The sequence below is a fragment of the Callithrix jacchus genome, chromosome 4 (assembly GCF_049354715.1).
Source record: "Callithrix jacchus isolate 240 chromosome 4, calJac240_pri, whole genome shotgun sequence".
Taxonomy (NCBI): Eukaryota; Metazoa; Chordata; class Mammalia; order Primates; family Cebidae; genus Callithrix; species Callithrix jacchus.
Window position 1 is genome coordinate 136451173 of NC_133505.1, and position 18855 is coordinate 136470027.

General features: G+C 36.9%; 1 protein-coding gene across 8 annotated transcripts in view; it reads right to left on the minus strand.

Annotated features, from left to right (window-relative positions):
- TMEM244 (transmembrane protein 244) overlaps positions 1–11851 on the minus strand; it is a 33732-nt gene extending 21881 nt beyond the window's left edge. For 4 of the 8 annotated variants that reach the window (XM_008995030.5, XM_008995032.5, XM_008995029.5 and 1 more), the window contains exon 1: positions 11711–11851. In XM_008995030.5, coding sequence (XP_008993278.3) covers positions 11711–11743 — 33 coding nt within the window. In that variant the 5' untranslated portion in view covers positions 11744–11851. Of the gene's footprint in view, positions 1–4781; positions 4913–10931; positions 11016–11460; positions 11685–11710 lie in introns of those variants that run through there. The other 4 variants (XM_078370790.1, XM_078370786.1, XM_078370787.1 and 1 more) reach the window with 3 other exon arrangements.
- Between the last annotated feature and the right edge of the window lie 7004 nt (positions 11852–18855).

The following is an 18855-nucleotide window of genomic DNA, read 5'->3' on the forward strand; positions in this document are numbered from 1 at the left end:
TGAACATTTCCCCAGAAAATCTTTGACAACATTTATTGTTGGTTTTCTTGTGTTAAGGCATCACACGCATTACCTTGTTTAATCCTTACAAAACCCAAATGCCCATTGATAATAGACTGGATTGGAAAAATGTGGCACATATACACCATGGAATATTATGCAGCAATCAGAAATGATGAGTTTGTGTCGTTTGTAGGGACGTGGATGAATCTGGAGAACATCATCCTCAGCAAACTGACTCAAGAACAGAAAATGAAACACCGCATATTCTCACTCGTAGGTGGGTGATGAAAAATGAGAACACATGGACACAGAAAGGGGAGTACTAAACACTGGGGTCTATTGGGGGAAAAAGGGGAGGGCCAGTGGGAGGGGGAGGTGGGGAGGGATAGCCTGGGGAGAAATTCCAAATGTGGGTGAAGGGGAGAAGAAAAGCAAAGCACACTGCCATGTGTGTACCTACGCAACTGTCTTGCATGCTCTGCTCATGTACCCCAAAGCCTATAATCCAATAAAAAATTAAAAAAAAAAAAAAAAAACTTCCGAGAGGTAGAATCCTTTTTTAGAAGAAAAATGAAGCTCAGAGAGGTCTTGTAACTTTCCGAATATTTGACAATAAATTGTGGAGTTGAGACTCAACCCTTATGAGCTAGGGCAGTGGCAGGGGTTGCTATAGGCACAAGAGGCACTTGCAGACACCTGGGTGAAGTAAAACTTGATGGAGAGGAGTTTTGGTAGGAGAGAGTTAAGGAGTTGAAGTCAGATGTGAAGGGAAATGTATGCCTTAATGAGGAATTTGCCTGTCTCTGAAGGCCCTGGGGAAACCGAAGGATTTAAGAAGCAGTATGGACTAGAGAGGGGCCATTAGGTCGGTAAGGCAATTAAATAGGTTTGCAATGGAAATGGAGAGGAGGACAGGTGCGTGAACTATTAAGAACACGGATTTAGAATGTTCCCAATACAAAGAGATGATAAATGTTTGAGGTGATGGATATCCAGTTACCCAGATTTAATCATGACACATTGCATGCTTTTATCAAAATATCACATGACCCCATAAACATGTGTAACTATTATGTATTAATAAAGATTTTTTAAAAAGAAAGAAAAAAAAAAAAGAAAATGGAATGGATAGCTTGTGGGGGTTAAGGGACAGGGAGCTGGTCACTCTACTTCCCAATTTTCTAACCTAATTTTGTTGACTAGATGGGCAATAAGAGGAGCAGGATCAGTTCTAATTGATTGGAATAGCAATCAGTGATCTAGCCCAGTGCTGTACAGCAGAAATACAATGCAAGTCACATATGTAATTTTAAATGTTTTAATAGCCACATTTATAAAAATTTTTAAAGGGTAAAATTAATTTCAATATTTATTTAACACAATATATCCATCATATTATGATTTTGGCATAAATGAATCATCAGAAATAGAGGTATTTTATGTTGTTTGTTCATACTATGTCTTAGAAGTACAAAGGGTAGTTTATTTACAAGATAATCTCAGTTCAGACTAGCTTCATGTCAAGTGCTAAATGGCCATGTGGCTGCCACAATTTTCACCTCTGCCTGTCTTCCAGCCTCATCTCCTCAGCCCCTACCTCAGTTGATAGCCTAACTATATTGACTATTTACTGAAGGATTCCTAGTGACAATCACTGTACCCATATTTTCTCATTTTATCCACCCTTCCCTGTACCCCACCACTATATGCATACAGGAAAAATCTTCCGGGTTTGGTTGTTTTTCATTTGCATTTCACAGACTTGGAAACTGAAACAAAGAGAGATTAAGGAAATAATCCCAGCTCATGTGGCCTATATGTGGTAGGGCTCTAGGCCGGATCTGCTGGATGTTTCCTCTCAACTATGCGCTGTCCTGCCTCCCACCCGGAGGTTCACAATTAAAACATGCCGAATAAGTTTATTTATTTATTTTGAGACGGAGTCTTTCTTTGTCACCTAGGCTAGAGTATGTGATCGTGGCTCACTGCAACCTTTGCCTCCCAGGCTCAAGCAATTCTCCTGTCTCAGCCTCCTGAGTAGCTGGATTTACAGGCATCTGCCACCATGCCCAGCAATTTTTTTTTTTTTATTTTTAGTAGAGATGAGGTTTCACCATGTTGGCCAGGCTGGTTTTGAACTCCTGACCTCAAAGTCATCTGCCCGAGTTAACCTCCCAAATTGCTGGGATTATAAGTGAGTCATTGCGCCAGGCCTGAATAATCAATTCTAGTTCAACACTCTCTTTTTCAGAGTATGAAAACTGCAACTTGGACAAGTTGAGTGAATAGCCAAGGACACACCTTTATTTAGTGGCCAAGTTGAGATTAAGAAAATAATTGTATTGAATTAACAAAGCAAAGACACTTAGTAATGCCATCCAAATGAGGGAGTATTATTTCATTATGATACAATATCCTTGCTGCACTTTAGGAAAAGCCAATATGTGAGACTCAGAATTTGTAGGAGTCTAGATATTTAGCTACTGCCAAACTTTTTATTATGTTTTTAAATATATTTGGATCCTGAATCAAATAAACTTAAAAAATTATGACATTTATGAGACATTTGGCTATTTAAAGTTGACTAGATATTTAATAAATATTAAAAAATTATTAAGTTTTTAAGGTAAGGTATTGGTATGGTTTTTTTTTGAAGTCCTTATCTTTAAAGATGCATGAGGACATATTTGCAGTTGAAATAATGTAAAGTCTGGGTTAGCTTCAAAATTAAAAGGTAAGAGAATAGCTGGAAATGAAGCTGAAACAAGATTGAATAGTTGATAATTTTGAAGCTAGATGAGGGGTAAATGGGATTCATTATTACCATTTTATTCAAATGTGCATATGTATACATTTTTGGTAATAATTTAAATATTTTTCAATAAATTTATTCAACCATTGAGCATCTTTGCAAACTTTTAAAGTATGCTGTGATTAATACAATGTTGAGGAACATCCCTATAGGTTGTGGTAAGGGGTAACCTTTGCTTAATACCTGTATGTGCAAGATGCCACGCTAGCCACTTTGCAAACTTTATCTCCTTTAATCCTCACAACAACACGACCAGACAGGAAGTATGATCCATCTTTATCACTGGAACTCAGAAGCTGGCACTTTGCCTTCTTTATTCCTCTGGGGTCAAGGACATACAGTTTCAGGGGAGTTACAGGTACTCTGGCCCATTGAGATGGGGCTGGCATGAAGAGAAGAGGATCACTGAGAAAGTCCATGGACTCAGCAAAGTCCCAGGGACCAGAGGACATGTGGTTCTGCTGGACTATACAAGGGCAATGAAGAGGCAGGTAGCTACACCTACTGGCCAGGAGAAACACACCTTCCGCCATTAGCAGCAGGTTAATAGGGCTCTATGAGGGGTGCGTCTGCACTCAGTGCCTCACTTTTCTTTTAGCTCCCTGGTGCCAGCCACAAGCCGTTCTAGGTAGCCTTCTCCTGCCTTCTCCAGCTCTTCTCCATATGCACCCCACAACTTGCAATCCAGTCTCAGTCTGTCCCCACCACCACCTCACCATCTCCCTCTTCTCTCCCTCAAGATCTGGTGCTCCTGAGGTAGATCCCTGCAGAGCCTATTCTAGCTCTCTCTGGGATTCTTTTCCAGCCTCCTGATGGAGCTCATTTTGGAAGCTGAAAAAACAAACGAGCACCCACAGCATTGAATGTTCCTCTTCGTTGCATTCCTGCTACACCAAATCTAATTCTCCGGCACAACATCACCTCCAAATGGAAGAACTGGTAGAAAAGGAAAACACAAGAACATTTCACAACATTATCTTGTGTATATATGAAGGTCACCCCTGAGTCCTGTTATTTCCTTTGGCTTCACTCTCCTCTTTGGTGCTCCAGCCATACTTAAGTGCTTCCTATTTCTGGAAAAATTCAATGCTGTTCCCCCTGTCTAGAATTAACAGCTCCTCTCTTTGGAAAACTAACTCCCACTCATCTTTTCAGGTCTAAACTGATACCTCACTTCCTTCAGGAAGCTTCCCTGACTTCTTATTCTCTATTGTTTGCTCCCTAACACTCTTCTCTCCTGAAAAAGCCCTCATTAGTCTGAAGATTTACAATATTCAAACACAGATAATTATAAATGCAATTTCTTTATTAAAAAGCTTCTGCCATTTTTTTGCAATCCTATTCAGAAAGTGAAATAAATGTGCACCAGTCTGCAAATTGTGCACATTTATGATGTAATGAATGTTTTTACAAGTTGCTTTCAGAAAACAGTCTGCTACAACTGATCTTTACATCCTTGTCATCTTTTTTGATCAAACATTTTGATACCAACCTTTTTTCCACTGCGCTAAAAAATAACGCATTTTTAATACATTAAAATTAAGAAAAGACTATACCTACGTAAAAAAGGATAGAGGAAAGTATCATTAATTTGCGCTTTTAGAATCTCCCGAAACCATGAACACTTTCTTTGCTAGGGCTAGGCTGGAAGCTGAACAGAATATGAGTATGTGCAGGTGGCATCCCTAAGGATTCAGAGCTTAAGTGGAGCCTGAGTACTTCGGTAGTGTAACTCACTTGACTGACTTGCCAGTTACTACATTGGCTTGATGGGGCATAATTCAAAAAGGAAAAGCTCGTATTCATTCCACTCTCCTGGAGTTGAGAGCCACCTCTCTTCATTTAGCTCTCGAGTTTTTCTGGTTGTTGCGTTTAATAACACTCTAGTGGGATGTCTTCTACATATCATTTTATGGTTCTGAAAGTAATTGCTAAAAGATAGGTCTACTTTTTCTGCACTACTTACCTCATTTTATTTAAGAAGAGACTTGGAGGAAGAGATGTGTCCATTTGGCTCTCTAATGTATGTATAGTGTCTGGTGTGGTTCCTGGCACACAGTAGGTATTTAAAGAATGTAAATTCTTGGATGATTCATTATAGTTTTAGAATTAATTAGAAGCATGGACCTACAAGACATTCTGGTTATTTAAGTAGAATCAGTTATGATTGGTCAGAATCAAGGCCACACTGAACACCACCTCAGATAAAAGCGATCTTTGCTGTGCAGTGAGAACGGTAACCAATCAGGAGATAGTTATCAAGTGTTGACATTCTGCCCAAAACTGTTTCAGACTTCCTGGGAATAAAAAGGAAGAGGTGAGAAGAGACAAAATAATCATGCAGAAAATAATTCGAACGAGCAAGTATACCCAACATTTATATGACTTTTTAATGTACACTTGTCTGGATTAGCTCACTCATCAAAATAAACATGTGGGTTAGGATTATAGTCACCTCTTTATGGATGGGAAAACAGAGCCCCAGAGAAATTAAGTGATTTTCACAAAGCTAGTCACTGGAAGAGTTACAACTGTATATAAAATTTATTGAATCTTGGTCAGAAAGTAAGCTTTGTGGTTCTGATTACAGCTAGTGCCTGACTTAGGATGGTTCAATTTAACAGTTTTTCAACAACAGGTTTATTGGGACATAATCCCATTGTAAGCCAAGGAACATCCATAATTGCTCAAAGTAATTGCAAAACTACCTCACAGAAAAGAGATGAGCTAGGCTTCATAAAGATCTAGGCTCTTAGGAACAGTCATAATGGTCCATACTCTTTATATTCAATATCTGACCAAACACATGTCCTTTAGGTGGTTCACAATGGTTATTATTGTTAATCCTGGTAACTGCATCTTCACAAACCTCTCAGGTGATTACAATGCTAAGATCTACTGAGGATATAGGAACTGGTCTGGATGACAAACAGGAACCTAGGCCTGTCCTAGTGTTTCCCTTCAGGCAGGATTTCCACATGAGACCTTCACAGGTCTGGGTTCCTGAGCAAAATGGGCAAGAGACAGATTTCCAATTATAATGAGCAAATATAATCTTTTACTTCACTAACAATAAAGAAACACACACCAAAACTTCATAGACACTATGGTTCTATCAGTTTAGCAAAGATATTTTTCTTCTTTAAAAAATGAATAGCTTGTTCTGGTAAATGAAATGCACACTGCTCTAGACAGCCTTGCTAAAGATGACTGGGTATAATGTGTCAAGCTAACGTGACATTGTAATACAGATTATCAATGACAGAAAGTGAAGATAAAATTTCCAAAGAACTTAAGTGTATTTTCCAAGATTCTCACAGGAAGGAACAGGGACATTCTCCTACAATTCACAACTATTACCGCACACAATAAATCCTACATGGATATAAAATGTTATTTATGTAGAGTTTATATTCAGATTTCCTCTATTCTCAAAATCTGAGAATTCTAGAATCAATCATATTTTCAAATGTTACATTTGGTTGTTATATCTCTTTAGTAGCCTACTCTGAATATGTCAGTTTTCTCATGAATAGATTCTTTGGGGAAGAATTCTACAAAGGTAATATTGTGTATTTCCCATTGTATCTGATGAAAAGACGCATAATATGACTTTCATTATTAGTGATGGCCAGTTTGATCACTTGGTAAAGGTGATATCTACTAGATCTATTTTCATTGAACTGTTCATCTTTTGTAAATAATAAGTAAACTGTGGGGTGATACTTGAGACTATATAAAGATCCTGTTCCCCAAAACTTTTTAGCCATCCGTTAACATATCTCATCTGAATCAGTTATTTATGTTGGTATTGTAAACTGATGGTTTTATTATTTTATGTTTTATTCTACATTTTAGTAGATATTCTTCCATAAAGAGATTTCCTTTCTTACCCTTGAACTTACCTATTAATTTATGTATTTATTCATTTATTTTTGATAACCTATCATCTTTTTTATTTTCCATGTACCATAATCTATTAACATCATAATTCCTGTTGATGCTAAAATTATCCCAGTTTTGACCAATTTGAGGACCTACCAGATACTACCTGTGTTCTTTTTAAATATACCCACCTGTTTTGTACTTTCTTGCTTTATGACATTCCAATGGGATAATGTCTTTTTCATTACTACATTTTCATATACACTTTTGTCTATTTATGAGCTTTCTATTCACTACCATTGAGCTATGTACTCATGAATCAATACCACACTATTTTAATTATAGAAGCTTTATAGTATGTTTTAATATCTGGCAAGGTATTTGATAAAAGAATAGAGCTTGCATTAAGTGTTCTTACCACACTTGTATGCACACATGCAAAACCATCAAAGGAGCACAAGGAGACTTTATAATGTTTAAAAGGAAACTTGTTGAGGTGATGAAAATGTCTATTATCTTAACTATGGTGATGGTTTCACAAGTGTTTGTGAATGTTCAAATATATAAACTTGTATATATTAAATAAGTGCATGTTTTTTATATTGATTTATTCCTCAATAAAACTGCATAAAAATATCTAGTAAGGCTAGTCACCTCTCATTTTTTCTTTTCTTTGAGATTCTTGTAGCTATTTTTATTTTTTCATATAAACTTCAAAATCTACTTGACTAGCTCCATAAAAACAACTTTTTTATTTTTATTGAGATTATGCTAAATTTATTAAGATGGGAATAAATCGTAGCTTTGTGATGTTTACGAGTACTATTCTAAAACAAGAAAAATTTCCAAACTTATTCAAGTCCACTTTTGTATATTTCAGGAGTATATTAACTTTTCCTCATATAAATTCTACACACTTTCTATTAAGCTTATGATTAAATAAATTCTCTTTTTGCTACTAATGCAACTGAAGTTTCATCTTCTGTTACATTATCTAGCTATTGTTTGTGCATAGAAAGGCTTCTGATTTTTGTATTTTAAGAGTCTATTGCCTTACTGATTTTTAAAGTTGTTTGTGTTAGTGTTTTCATTGATTCTCTTGGATTTCTCAGATATACTACAATATCAATGGTAAACAGAGATACTTTTACTTCTATTTTAATTCTCATGGCTCTTTTATTTATTCCAATCTGATTGAATGGATTAGTACCTCTAACATATTTTTTTAATATATTCCAATCTGATTGAATGGAATAGTATCTCTATTTTTTTTTTTTTAGATGGAGTCTCACTCTGACACCAAGGCTGGAGTGCCACTCTGCCACCAAGGCTGGAGTACAATGGTGAGATCTTGGCTCACCACAACCTCCATCTCCCAGGTTCAAGCGATTCTCCTGCCTCAGCCTCCCAAGTAGCTGGGATTACAGGCATATGCCACCACACTCAGCTAATTTTTTGTATTTCTAGTAGAGACAGGGTTTTGCCATGTTGGACAGGCTGGTCTGAAACTCCTGACCTCAAGTGATCCACTCACTTCAGCCTCCCAAAATGTTGGGATTACAGGTATGAGCCACTGTGCCCAACCCTGACATATGTTGAGATCATAGTGGAGTTAGTGGACATTCTTGCCTTGTTCTTGGCCCTTCTGTAAATGCCTCTAGTATTCTCCATTAAGTAATATACCAGCTTTAGGACTGCAATGTGTGTGTGTGCAGGTATAGGTTTACATACATATATCAGTTATATATCTGATCAGATGAAATCATCAGTTCTTATATTTTTTTTAGTGTTTTAATCAGAAATGGTTGCCAATTTTTGTCAAAGGCAATCTTCACAGATGATTGAAGATGAGGGAAGATGATCATATGATTTTATACTTAGATTTATAAATATCTAAATTATGTTAGTAGATTACCTAACATAGAACCATCCTTACATTTTTGGAATAAATGTCACTTGGTCATGATGTTTTATTTTTATGATGAGTTCTTGGGCTCTGTTTGCTAATACATTTAATTTTTCGCTTCTGTATTCATAAGTGAGATTGGTCTATAGTTTATTTTTTGTACTATCTTTATATGGCTTAGGTGTCAACATATTTCTTGTTTCACAAAACTTTCTTGTGGCTTTTCTTGTTTTTCTATACTAAAAAATGATTTAAATAGCATTAGGAGCATATGATCTTTGAAGATTTAGGAGAATTCCTCTGTGAAATCTAGGCCTAGTCCTTCCATAATAGCCTTCTCCATTTATTCTATGAAAACTGGAAGCCCTTAGGTGATGTTGCAAAGCAGAATGTTCCCATTGCCTACAATAGCTTCACCCTTCTTTACAGAGCAAGTAGCTATATTCTCAAGGTCTGGCTCACTATCATCTCACCTCCCCCGCTCACTACAAGACAGAATCAATGTCTATTTTAGTTTACTGCTTCCATAATATTATATGTGACTTATAGCTCTGATCACATTTGTATTGTAGCATACTTATTTTGGGAGGTATTCATTTCTCCACCCTCTAAAACCCAGTCATTGATTTGATCACATTTAATTCACAGCCCCCAAAATATTGGTCAGGCTTTGGTAGGTATTCAATAAATATATTTTGAATAATAATAATGATAATAATGGAAGGAAGGAAAGAAATAACGGAAGACCACTATAACAGGAACCATAGTCTTTTTTTTTTTTTTTTTAAAGACAGAGTCTTTTTCTATCACTCAGGCTGGAGTGCAGTAACACGATCTCAGCTCACTGCAACCTCCACCTCCAGCTTCAAGGGGTTCTGCTGCCTCAGCCTCCCGAGGAGCTGGGACTACAGCAGTGCACCATCACATCAACTAATTTTTATAATTTTAGTAGAGATGAGGTTTCACCATGTTGACCAGACTGGTCTCAAACTCCTGACCTAAAATGATCTGTCTGCCTCAGCCTTCCAAAGCATTGGGATTACAGACATGAGCCACCGCGCCCAGCCAGAACCACAGTCTGTTAATAAAGTAAGTATGTGGACTGAAGGTCAGATACACGGGGTTTCTCTCCCAGTTCATCACTGGCAAGTGTGTGACATTGGCTGGGTACTTTCTGAGTTTGGTTCTACTCATCTACAGATAAAGTTTCATAAGGGATTTGAATTCTGAACATGTATAAAATTCTTAATATTAGGTACTGTGTGTGCTCAATAGATAATACTTTCCTACTTTTCCCCATGAGAAAGACTGCATTGTAGATTTTTGGACAATTCCCGGAGAAATCATGAGGTATGACTCTCTCACTTGCAGAATCACAGCAAAGGATCCATCCTACTAATAAGCAGTTCCCTTTGAAATCGACTGTATGTATGAAACCCTCCCGTTCAGGTGAAAAACTCTGAGGATATGCAGGAATGTGTTGTGCTTCTGAGATTTTTACATTTGTTTTACAGAGGAAAGTTTACATTGGTTGAACATAGTTAGGAAACATGTAGTTTACTGGAGTAGAACACATTGTATTCTGAACAATTTAGCAGTCCTCATACTTGGGCTTTCTTCCCAGTTCTTGTGCTATTTTCCCAGACAGCAAATTAATTAAATGGCCTTTGGCCATGACTCTTTGCTGTGAGTCAGCTTTTCTCTCATTTAAAGTATAGAGATGGGGGGATTTAATTAGCCCAATGCCTGGCACACGGCATGCACTCAGTAAATGTTTGTTGAATATTTGAGTTATCTCTACATGAAGGTCACTTTTGCTATTACTATTAATTTATGAGCAGATCAGTAATTTTTGTGCTGATAACATTGACAGTGAAGACGCACTTAAAAGAAAAGTTAACTCACAACTTGACGGGATGTATCATGAGAATTCAGATAGTCAACAACCTATTTCGAACATATTCACTATTCTTCTAAAATTCTAAGGCTGTAATTCTGCACATGAAGCTCAGATGATTCTAAGATAGTGAGGAACTGCAGCAACTATCTGGATATTTTTCCTGCAATGAATGTGTGTGTGTGCGTGTGTGTGTGTGTGTGTGTGCGTGTGTGTGTGCGTGTGTAAGCCCCGACTAAATATAGAGTCCTTATTCTTTGTGTAAGCTACTTAAGAGAAACAATTTTATCGTTTAATTTTTATCTCTTCAGCAGAAGTTATTCATGCTAGTTTAATCCCAAATCTATGCATAAATTATCAACAGTTTAAAAACCCCTTAAAAATACGTTTTTTAAAAATGTATTTCCTGAAATAATGTTTTTACTGACCTTGAAAATTTTTCTCAGCTGTTTTCATGCTCAGCATTTCTTACTGATGACATACGTGATGATGATGGCAGTGTGCAGAGAAAGCTTGAGGAAATACACACGGTGCTGATATTTTACTAAAATGAATGTAGCACTCATTCATAATTGTAATTTAATTTTTAAGTAAAAATCTGATTTTCCAGTATCATTCCCTTAAGGCTGGCTCATTACAGGCCCAAAGCCTGTGTGAATTTACACAGCTGCTTTGAGGCTTTGCATATTTCCTTGTTTCAGAATCTTTGATTTTTTTTTTAAAGGGATATTTTTACACTGAAGTAAAACACAACTATTAACACTAGCCTCAGGGGAAAAAGAAACTAACAAACTTACAGCTTGAAACATTTCAATACTTTGCCTTTAAAATTTTGCACACCCTTTAGAAGTTATGAAAATAAAAGCCACCCCCCGGAAAAAAAAATGATTGAGAACAAACTGTCATGATTTCAGAAAACGATAGCAGACGTGCAGGTGTTAATAGCAGAGAGCTTACCTCTAAATAAATGGTGCCTTCTAAACAGCCACTATTTACATGTTTTAGAATCCTTTCTTGGGCATGGATGCCTTTATATTGCCCAATTACCACAAGATTCAAGCCGTGCAGCAGAATGTTTTCAGTATGGTACCCAGCCAAAAGTGAAACAAGTTGCCCACTGACAGAGAGGCCATTTATAGAACGTATTCATTTACACCAGTGCTAGGCAGCAACTGAAAGGCAATGCAAAGAAGTAATTTCTCTTTACCTTGCTTGGAGCAACTCTGGCCTGGAGAGCCATGTACACATCCTACGTCAAGGAGGTGATGAAAGCCCCAGTCCTTATAGCGATGACATCTGGAAGAAGACACAATTGTCACTGTGAGCTTTTCAATTACTCCTGGAGACTAAGTGTGAGACGCAGTAGTGCAGGATGATTGGATTACGCAAAACGAGACAGATGCCATCTGTGAGCCATGCGTAAGCTGCTGAGTGCCAAAATGAACATCCTTATTAAACGACTGAGTTCTCATACCATTTGTAGTTTGGTCAGATTTGAAAGATGAGTTGATTGTTTTTAGATAGTGCTGCAAATAGGCAGGGACTTGGAATCCTCTCTGGCTGTATGAGTAATTACTGTCTCATGCTTAAATTAGAAACATGGGTTTTCTGTTAGGTCTTGACCAAAGGAAGCTGCTGCATTCATGTTGAAGCATGGTCTGCCCTCTCTGTTTCACTCACAAGGTCCACAGAGTTTGGAGAAAGAAATCATCAGTTCCCTTCACATCATGGCTAAGAAATGGAAAAATTCTGACTTTTTGTTAAGAAAAAAAGGGTTCCCATACTCTAAAATAATGGCCACAATACAGTCGGTGGAATGTTTTCAATAACTGACAGGAGGCAATATTGGAGCTCTATGTCTCTCTGTGCCCTGAGGCTTCAGAACTAATGCTCCATTTACAATTCATTCTCTCATCTTTTTACCGGCACCCACTCTATTATTACTTTTATTTTAATTTTTAATTGCTGTGATTACATAGTAGGTGCATATATTTATGGGGTATATGAGATATTTTGATATAGGCAATATAATAATGTAATGATCACATCGAGATAAGTGGGGTTTCCATCACTTCAAGCATTTATTCTTTGTGTTACAAACAATTCAATTACATCCTTTTAGTTATTTTTAATTGGAAAATTAAATTGTTATTGACTATAGTCACTCTGTTGTGCTATCAAATACTAGATCACATACATTCTTTCTAACTCTTTTTTGTATGCATTAACTATCCCCACTCTCCCCCTACCCTCCCACTACCCTTCTCAGCCTCTGGTAACCATTCTTCTACTTTCCATCTCCATCAGTTCCATTGCTTTAATTTTTAGCTGCCACAAATAGGTGAGAACATATGAAGTTTGTCGTTCTGTGCCTGGCTTATTTCACTTAACATAAAGACTTCCAGTTCCATCCATATTGTTGCACATGACAGGATCTCATTCTTTCCTTCGGCTGAATAGTACTCTATTCTATACCTGTACCACAGTTATTTATCCACTTGCCTGTTGATGGACACTTAGGTTGTTTCTTAATTTTGGATATTGTGAAACATGCTACAATATACATGGGCATGCAGATACCTCTTCAATAGACCGATTTCATTCTTTGGGATGTATACCCAGCAGTGGGGTTGTTGGATCATATGGAGTCCTATCTGTGCTCCTTTGAGGAACCTCCAAACTGTTCTCCATAGTGGCTGTACTAATTTACATTCCCACTAACAGTGTATGAGGGTTTCCTTTTCTCCAATAACAAATAACCAGCATTTGTTATTGCCTGTTTTTGGATAAAAACCATTTTAACTGGGGTGAGGTGATATTTCTTTGTAGTTTGATTTGCATTTCTCTGATGATCATGATGCTGGGCACCTTCTCATATACCTGTTTCCCATTTGTATGTCTTCTTCTGAGAAATGTCTATTCAGAGATTTTGACCATTTTAAAATCATATTATTAAATTTTTTTTCTATAGAGTTGTTTGAGTTCCTTATATATCCTGGTTATTAATCCCTTGTCAGATGGGTAGTTGGTGAATAACTTTTTCCCATTCTGCGGATTGGTGTCTTCACTTTGTTGATTAATTCCTCTGCTGTGGCACCAAGTTTAGATGGGAACTTTGCTGTACACTGTAATCCTTTTTCCATTACAGCATCTTCTTAATCTCTATAAATAGCACATTTTGCAATACCTACCTGCATACCAAAAGCAAAGGTGAAAACCATGCCTTCAGCAAGTCCAGGCCTTCATAGTTTTCATCTGAATATGTTATTGAATTTGACATTCATAATGCATATTAATAACACTATCAATGCCCTTTTATTAATATACCTTAGATAATTCCTTTATTATGTGGTTACCCTGTTTTCTGCTTATATTTTGAGTTCTTGCAGAGAAAGACTTTTCTGCCTGCTAGTAACATTGTAACAGCTCTCAGTGTCTTCTTCAGATTTTGGCAGGTGGACCCTCAGTAAATGCAGATTGTCCAAATCCCATGCCCTGCCCTATTTGTAACAGTGATAAGCTAGACTTTCACCTTAAAGAGGGCAGGTGGAGGCCGGGTGCAGTGGTTCATGCCTGTAATCCCACACTTTGGGAGGCCGAGGTGGGCAGGTCACAGGGTCAGGAGTTCGAGACCAGCCTGGCTAACATAGTGAAACCCCATCTCTACTAAAAATACAAAAAATTAGCTGGGCATTATGGCAGGCACCTGTAATCCCAGCAACCCAGGAGGCTTAGGCAGGAGAATTGCTTGAGCCTGGGAGGTAGAGGTTGCAGTGAGCCAACATCATACTATTCCACTCTAGCCCCGGGTGACAGTGCAAGACTCCGTCTCAAAATACATAAATAAATAAGTAAACAAAGAGGGCAGGTGGAGCTTCCTGGGAGTCAGAGCAAAGCATAAACAGAGGACTTGTGCCTAACTCACTCTACTCCCAACAGAGTGCTTTGCGCACAACTCAGATGCCTTCTGAATTACTCAGGTAAACAGCAACCACCCAAAAACTATCCTCCCAGGAAGTTGGCAGCATACATAGAGAACCAATACTCCAGCAACTCTAATGGATAAAATACTGAAAAATACTAATTTTCTACAAGTACATAGGAAAAATATTTGATGGCCAATAATCTAGTGGGTAGAGGTTATGTGTATATGTATATTTACATCTATAATAAGCATCTTTTTTTTCATCAGAGGCGCCACATTGGATTTAAGCATCAGCTTTTGAACTACTACTGTAATCTATTGTGAGAATAAGGCATGAGACATATGCATACACATTCAGCAACTCCAATTCTGATTTCTAAGTCTGTCATTAGACTGATAAAATATTTACATGTGTACATTTTATATGTATATGTGTGTATATATTGCATGTACATATACTCATTCAGCACATACTTAAGGTAGTTGAAGAACAAAATACATAAAACTCTTCACATTCTTGAGTTCTGAATTGTGCTCCTTGATATTTTATCATGTTTTAAATTATTTTCAGTCCCTTTGTATAATTTGTACCCAGAGTTCTTCTTTGTTTGTTAAAACCTGACTCAGCTACTTCCTTCATGATAGACATTCAGAAACTTCAAGGTACTAAAGAAACATTTTCAAGATTGTAGAACATAATTTAAAATTTCTCCTTGATAAAAATCAAAGGAGAAAATGAGCTCAGATCCACAATTACTAATCCAAATCATCAGTGCCAGATAGGTTTCCAATTTCAGAAAATTTTGAATTTTAGTCAGATAATAGTATCCTAATAGTACATTATATCACATGTGAAAGTGATCTAGAGCTTCCCTCTGTAGTCAAACATTGAGCAGCAAAATATATACATATTTGCCACTAGTGGGATAAATAAAAACTAAATAATTTTGTCAGTTTGGTTTCATCACCAAATTCATTAAGGTCTGGTAATATATTCTGTCACCCCAGGATTATAAAAACAGTTTCCACAGATTTTTAGATTTTCCAATTCACAGAAGGGGTAGTGGACAGATATAGATTAATTATAATAATCTACAGATTGGTATTGATAATAGAACTCTTGTTAAATTAAACTAAATTCAGCCTAAAGCAGCCTCTGTACAGAACAAACTTCAGACTAACTTAAGAACATATTCTTAAAACAAGTGGCTGAGCCCCAGCCAATCACAGCAGCTGAGCTTTGGCCAATCACAGACTGCCAACCAATCAGAGCATGTCTATATCAGGCAAATGCTGAGCTGTAACCAATCGAACTGTTTCTGCATGTCATTTCCTTTTCCCATGTAATAGTGCCTGCCGATGTGAGTACTCTGAAACTCTCCTGGTTCTGAGGGCTGCCCAATACACGAATTATTCTTTCCTCAAATAAACTCTGCTAAATTTAATTTAGCTAAAGATTTTCTTTTAAAACTGTAAATATATTTTTAAATGATGTGGTAAAAATAAAGATGCTGTGTTGACAAAGTCAATTTGTCTCCAAGAAATTAAAAAGTAAAATCTTTGTCCCCAGTGCCAGAACGAAATAAGAGATTTCCCGTAATGCTTTCTGCTCCATTATAGCTGGCTTTGCTTTGGAAGTCTGATGGTGCATATTTTTAGTTTTACTGATTCTCTCTAACCCATTTCTTCCCTTCAGGGCCTTCTACCACATCTATTGTTCACTGCCTTTTTGAAATGGAATTATTCTATGGGATATCACTAAATCATACAAATATTAAGAGCAAATGGACTCTATTTTATTTCAGGGAGCCATGAAAATAATGGTCAAAGTTGGGGTAATTTTTAAAATCTGTTTACAGCCTTCATGGAATTTCCTTTAGGTTTAGGTCCATGTTAAAGCAAAGATACGTGTATACACACATGAGCACACACTGATTTCACTGCTTCATATTGAATAATAAATTGTGTCTTGAAAGATAAAGGCACAATAAGGAGTAGTGCCCCATATGGTAACGAATGGCACAGCATCAAAAAACAGTTGGCATGGACGACTAGGTATGAATATCCAAACCATTATTAGATAGTAGTTTCCATACTTTCTCCCAAAAACCTAAACCAGGGTTACCAGTGACTGCAAATGTGGACACTTGAGTTTTAGTATCCATTTTACCTACTTTTAAGCAAGTTGACCATAAGCGGCATCTTATCATAGGTAGTAGAGAGTAAAGGATCATCATTAAGAGGATATAGAAAAGATCTGGTGATATACATTGTATCAAGTTGAATTAATATTTGGAAAGAAACATACAAGTTAGAGCAATCCAATACAGTGATCACAGAGAAAAATAAATATTGAAAGACAAAGTTAGAGCCCTAATTCAAGTAATATGAATTGTATCTTCAATAGGAAGAGAAAATAGAGTGGAGAGAAGGAAAGAGACGTCATTCAGTTAAGAGAACTACAAAGTACAAAGGAAGTGAGAACAGGCAGTGAGATCCGCTTTGCCAGAGAATGAGGAATAAGACTAATGCAGGGGTGGAATGTTGATTGGTGAAGGCCTCAAAGGACAAAAGGAGCTTTGTGTTTTGGTTCAAAACAGCACTGTTCTTGAGTAGCAACATGGAAGACAATCAGCATATGTGAAAAATTATCTTAACATCAATATAGGATAAGAGACTACAAAGTGGATATATATTGCCTTATTGAAAAGGCTTGAGGTTTGATTTTGGGGCCTAGAATAACTGAGAAAAAATAGATTTTTAAGAATGCCTTGGAAAGGACAGCTTTCTTAATGAGAAACTGAAGAAGGGAGAAAAAGGAAGAACAAAAATCACTTCAAGATTTTGATGCCAACAAATTAAGGGGATTACAGTGCTATTGATAAGAATAGGTTAGGAAAACAGGAAATGAGAAGCAAACTGTGGGATTCAACACATTAACTTTCCGGGTCAGTCCATACTACAGTGGGCATCAGAATTACCTGGAGATTTTCTGCAACACAAATGGAAGGGCCTCAAACCAGGATTTCTGATTCATTTGTTTACACTTCTGAGTACCATATTTTGAGAGGCGCTTATTTCAATTATGTCTTCTAAGACAATTAATGATGGTTGAAGGTGGAGATGGAGGTCTGAGCCAACAACATAAGTATGAGAATTTTCTATACCCAGGCTATTGTTGAAATTTTGTTCTGGAAATTTCTGACTTAGAGCATTTTCTATCATTTCAATACCTTCTATCAGCTGTTTCCTTAATTATATGCTCACACTGAAGTGAAATGAATGTTCATTCTTGGCAGTTGGGAGTAAAAGGGACTGAAAGTTTAAGAAATAAAAACATTCTGAAAATAGACAATGAGTATAGAAGGGAAGATGAGAGCATAGCTTTTGAAGGATGCAACAGAAAGAGAACCAGGAGGGAATCGCAATCAGACGTTATGTGATAATGGGAAAAAGACTCCAGGTACTTGACAATCTACTCTAGAAATTTCTTCTCACTCTCTGCAAAGATGCAAAAAGGTGGAAATTTAAAAGGAAAAGTTAATAAGTCTACTTTGTATTTTAATTATTGTCAAGTACCCAGGTGCTTAAGTGAAGAGTTTCATGTACATATAAATTACTTCTGTGCCCTAGCATATTTGTAGAAATCTAAATGAGATGTTGTTCCATTTAAAATTTAAATAACTCCCTTGAGAAAATGCCAACCAGACTGCTTCAACTAGAAGCCAATGCATAAACATGTATTTGTTATTTACTTGTTAATGTGTTCAGTATCTTGATGTATTCTGGTGGTTTTTGTTTTTTTGTTTTTTTTGCATGAAAAACTGAAGTCCTATGTAATGTGATTCGATGACCCTAAAATGATGTTTAGAAAAGTAAGCAAACAATATTGTGGTAGATGCAGTCTATACCATTTATACAAAGGCTCCCCCAACCCCTTCAGAAATAATGGTTACAAAGTGATACTCCACTGTTCCCAAAGGGCTCAGACATGTCTGAGCTTACACTTTTTACAAAATGGCAGATTCAGATTCCTGCACCTCACTTTTTAAAGGATGATTCAGTGGAGGGGAGTTCGCTTGAGACTCCAGAGCCCAGAGGGTGATTAAGGGGCAAATTTGGCTTTGTTTAGCAGGCTCAAGCTGAGTGTGTCAGCTTTGGCTCTGGCAAGGCAGCTGCTGGCAGAAATGTTCAGCCATTTCACATTCTCTATATCCTGGTTGGAACTTACCTTTTATAAGAATGATTTGAAGTTAAAAATGAAGTTGGGGAAAGTTCAAGCAATTCTTAATACTTGAAAATGTGCAGCTTCCAGGATCTGACTCGGGAAAAATTTGACTAAAGCCAGATTTTATATATATATATATATATATATATATATATATATATATATATATATAATGCCCGTAGGGTTTCTTGGACATAAA